We start from the raw sequence: 4,513 nt of genomic DNA, 5'->3' as shown, positions 1-4,513 counted from the left end.
TGTGTGTGTGTGTGTGTAACCTTGCTTTTGTTGACCTTTTCTCTCGCTAAACTAAAATTATTTGTTTAGAGATCATGTTTCAGGTTTAAGCATGTTTCATCAATGTTTGGCATCTCTCTTGAAGGTAATGGATAATATTTAACTCAGAAAGGGACATTTCAGATGTTACTAATGTCTCAAACTAAATATGTTACCAGATACAATATAAACACATGCAGTTCTGTATTTTATAACTTTCTTAACCTAGAAGAGGAAGGAAGAGAGCATGCACAGACCTGCTGGTAGTGGATTCAGTACATCAGAGTACTAATTATCCACAGATGTAGGTTAATGTAGAGCATAATTTTCCCCTTACTTACTCTTCAGACTAAAGTAAAGGAGGCACTGTAAACAGCACTTTGGGAGACATGTTAGTGAACATGTAGAGGTATTAAACCAAAAGCTTGCCCGATGGCCCTGCCTCTAACATGGCTATGAGTCTGGGGATTTTGGGGGTGGCATCTGGGCTGGCCAATCAGATTTAAGGGGTGGCCAGCAGTTCACAAAACCGGCCATGACGCTGCATTATGAGGAGCATATTTCCTCACAACAAATGAAGACAAAGGATGGAGGCTGCTGTGAGTGACCACAGTGCATCAGATTATGCACTCTAATGGTTTTTAAAAACACAAACACTACTTTTCATACCGTCCAGCAGCCAGCTGTGGCCGCTCAGCTGTTCCAGTCTGGGCAGCATCAGTCTGGTCATAACATGGTCAGGCACCAGCATGCTTCTTTCTACGTAGGTCTTCACCAGCACACCTGCCTCTGAAACACAACAGACAAACATAGTCAGTGCAGGTCTGTTCAAATCAAAAACAAGACAAGACAGGACAAGGCATGTTGAATTTATCCAGGCCTTCATAAAACAACAACAACTTAAGAGCACTATAACTGTAATCTGACCAGAGACAAGTAAATGGTTAAAACTGTCACTGCAAACTCCTGCCTGTAACCTCTCCTGTCTTATTCATTTAAAATAACACTGGAAACTCTGAGGTCTGCTGTGAATAATTAAATCAATATTTATGCCAAGTCACTGGAGTCACTGAAGGAACACACCTATTGAACTCACTGGTTTATAAATCCTCAAACTTGTTCTAAAAGAAAAAAGACTCAGTTACCCTATTCACGAGTCACAACTTTACTTGGGGGAAAAAAAATCAGTAATGGCAACCAAACACACATGTTTTTACTTAAGCTCTCAGCACTGAACTCTGTTTTATTATCAGAATGGACTTGGCGCACGCTGAGAATTACATCAATTCCAGTTGGGTAGCTATAATGAGGAAGTTTAAACACACACATTCAACGGTTTAAGGTGTAAGTTTGGGGAAATAATTATATTAAAACCTTGATATGGGGTTTTTAACTGCAGTAAGTCATTGTGGGGTTGGGATACTTCTGCTACTTAAGTCTATAGGCTCAACAAGACTGAAATCAAATAAAGACAAAATAGTATCTAAGTGTTGAATGACCTTCTAGGAAGAGTGGAGCAGACAATACACACATCTCACTTCCTTCTGCAAACAATCTTTTTGCAGCAATGATTTCATCTTTTTTATGACACTTTTGAGAAGAAAATGGAAGCATTGTCAAATTCACACATTCAGGGTGGAAAACGACGCGTTTGTTTTCTGCAGTTCTTCGTGTTGGCACCACAGTATTGACGTTCGGGCTACAGCAGATGGGCAGAATTACCATACCTGTATTTGCTGCTATGCTCTCTCGCAGATAGTGGCCACTGGACAGATATTGCAGGCCAAAGCTTTGCGCAATCCTCTTGGATATTGTTCCTTTCCCTGATCCTGGTGGACCCATTATAGCAGCCCGGAATAACTTAGCCATGTCTTCCTCAAACAACACAGGCTCCAACTGTAAAACCTCTAGGATGCACAAATGGTGTTGTTCCTGTTTGTGCGCGAGAGAAGCCAAATTACCTCTTAATTAAACTCCTAAACGGTTGCACGCATGAGCGATCAAATGGGTTCAAACTATTCTTGTCAAAGTAAATTTCAACTTATCTCTAGAGTCTGCGGATCTTTACGCAGAGCCCACTCTATGCGCACATTGGGGCTATCCTGCTCTCGGATCGAAGTCCTTTTCCTTTTTTTTCTCTCAGCTCTGTGATGGATACATTACGCTCCTCTACGTCTTTAAGGAGAGACTTTTCTCTGCGAATGAATGAGGGAGTCGCCACAACGCCCTATTTTTCTGCGCACATCATCCAGAAAAAATGCGGATGACTGATTCGCATGAATCATGCGGGGTAAACTGGTTACTGTAGTTTTCTACAGCAACAACAACAATAAATATAGTCTGTTACTGGCTATAGTTTCCTTTAAGAGAAGGAAAACTGTAAAAACTTTAAAAAATGTAAGAATTGTTCATAGTTCTAAGACAAGTTGAAAGCAAAAATGTTATTTCTATAACTAAAAATGAAATAAAATAAAATTAAGAGAGAATCCCTCTTTGTGCAGCAGGTTTAGACAAAGTCTGCATAAAGTTATTTTGATTCACAACTACAAATATGTTCGAGGGAAATTAGATAATCCCACCTTCAATACACTTTGAGGCTTGTTACAAAGATTTTCTGTAGACAAGAGCTTAATGTCACTAATATATTAAAAGTTTAATGTCACCTGAACGGATAAACACATTGACATTTGGTTGGAAAATTGCAATCATCCCTCTACAATAATCAACTTTCAGAATTATCCAAGAAAAGTTTAGATTTCACAACTTTATTGTAAACTTAAATAAATAATATGCTTGTATGTAATGCCATTAATGATACAACAAACTAGTTATTCTTGGATTCCACCACTTGTTGACAGCATTTCTCTCGAATCCGATGTTTTAGAATTAGTTCATTTGGGTTATTTACTGCTTATAGTTCATGGGGTTATTATTGCTCATGGTTTTGCACTGCTGGCAGCGGGCGCACAAAAGCACATGAGTCGCTGTCATACCGCGCAACGTTTTGCGGACGGGAGGAATCGAGTGAGTACTTGTTGCGAGCCATACGGCGGCGGCAGCGTCCCGGAGCTGTCAAATATTGCGCACAGCTCTCAGTGTTCAGTCAGTGGAGTAAGCAGACTAATCCACCAGACAAACAACTCGGAAGATTAACCGCTTTTCACCCTGGCAAAACTCATTTTTTTGTCTCCACACCCGGAAGCCTATTTTTGAAACTGTTTGTTCATTATCAATTTGTCACATGGCTTTGGAGAATTCAATAACAACAAAAAATGGCGACAATCACGTTGCTCTGTGTGGTCTTGCTGCGTCATTAAAAATATTCATGTAAACACGGAGAATTAAACGGGGAAAACGCAGGTAAGTGAGCCGAATACTTGTTATATATTTAACGCGGGGGGAATGTAATTAAGAATAAATGATAATATTTGGGATCCATGCATGCATGCTGTTTGTTTTTCTCCTAGGAAAGGGGTGTGTATGCAATGCTGGGCGTTAACATTTGGCTGCACAATATTCACTACGAACATTGCATTTGGCCTTTAGTCGCTTTTTAAAGAGTGTCCCGAATAAACCAGGTATGCGTGTTGTTGTGTAATGACACAAATAAAGGCGTTGTTTAGAGATTTGGACAACTTTTTTGTTTATTTGTAGAAAACAGCAACAAGCTTTGGCACAGATTTTTCGCTGTTGTCCTTATTCCACGGCATTGGTATCGTATTGCTGCCTGTTACCGTCACAGTTAGTAGGTTATAAGCCATTCTCCAGTTATTTACATTGAGGGTTTATGCAATATGGACGCGCTTTTCTTCACAGGCTCTCTTTTTTAGACACTGGTGACAACAAACGGAGCCCTCCGCCCCGACACGGTGCCTGTCCTCAGCCCTGTTTTACTTATTATTACACAGGTTTTTTTGCTTTTCGCGTTTTGACACGAACATTTTTGGCCCTGTGCAGCGAGGGGCTAATGGAGTTGTTTACATGAAGTGCGGAGGGCGGACTGAAGAGGAGGAGGAGGAGGAGGAGGAGCCGCGACGTCGGACAGCGACGCCACCGGACTGCTCGAGAGGCTTCTCGCGCCGAGGAGGGGGGCGGAGCCCGCGAGGAGAATCATAACAAGTCTGACGTCACTCGGCCTTGTGGTTGGTATGAATAATATACAGTAGTTTGTCTCGACCAAGTCCTAGCAGGAAAGGGAAAAAAAAACAATCTGTGGTTGTTTTATGAGATGAAACATTAACGAGCCCTCTGCGCAGGAGCCGAATGGAAACAGAGAAAACAACGACCAGCTAAATAAACTAAATATGGAAGTAGATTGCAAAATAAAAAAAAGTGCATCAGGATATACAGTACACATGACTATAAAGCAAGCATCGTCATCGCATTTCCAAGAATTGTACAATGTTTGGAATCAGATTCACATCGAGCAGGGCCATTGAGTTCAGATTACAGTGTCGGGGTTGTGCATTATTGACAGCCCCCCCCCCCCCCCCCC

At 41.3% G+C, this 4,513-nt stretch overlaps 1 protein-coding gene and 1 long non-coding RNA gene across 2 annotated transcripts in view; one reads left to right on the top strand and one right to left on the bottom strand.

Moving 5' to 3' along the window:
* ak4 (adenylate kinase 4) overlaps positions 1-2,222 on the bottom strand; it is a 6,197-nt gene extending 3,975 nt beyond the window's left edge. Inside the window, exons 1-2 of the mRNA XM_035653902.1 lie at positions 1,746-2,222; positions 688-807 (exon numbers count right to left, since the gene is read on the bottom strand). Coding sequence (XP_035509795.1) covers positions 688-807; positions 1,746-1,887 — 262 coding nt within the window. The 5' untranslated portion in view covers positions 1,888-2,222. The remainder of the gene's footprint in view (positions 1-687; positions 808-1,745) is intronic.
* A 515-nt stretch (positions 2,223-2,737) lies between these two features.
* LOC118321895 overlaps positions 2,738-4,513 on the top strand; it is a 3,947-nt gene continuing 2,171 nt past the window's right edge. Inside the window, exons 1-2 of the long non-coding RNA XR_004796428.1 lie at positions 2,738-3,378; positions 3,835-4,160. This is a non-coding gene — a long non-coding RNA (uncharacterized LOC118321895). The remainder of the gene's footprint in view (positions 3,379-3,834; positions 4,161-4,513) is intronic.

This window comes from Morone saxatilis, unplaced genomic scaffold (assembly GCF_004916995.1).
Source record: "Morone saxatilis isolate NCDOM2014 unplaced genomic scaffold, NCSU_SB_2.0 Contig12, whole genome shotgun sequence".
In the NCBI taxonomy this organism is placed as follows: Eukaryota; Metazoa; Chordata; class Actinopteri; family Moronidae; genus Morone; species Morone saxatilis.
This window is presented reverse-complemented; position numbering and strand designations above follow the sequence as displayed.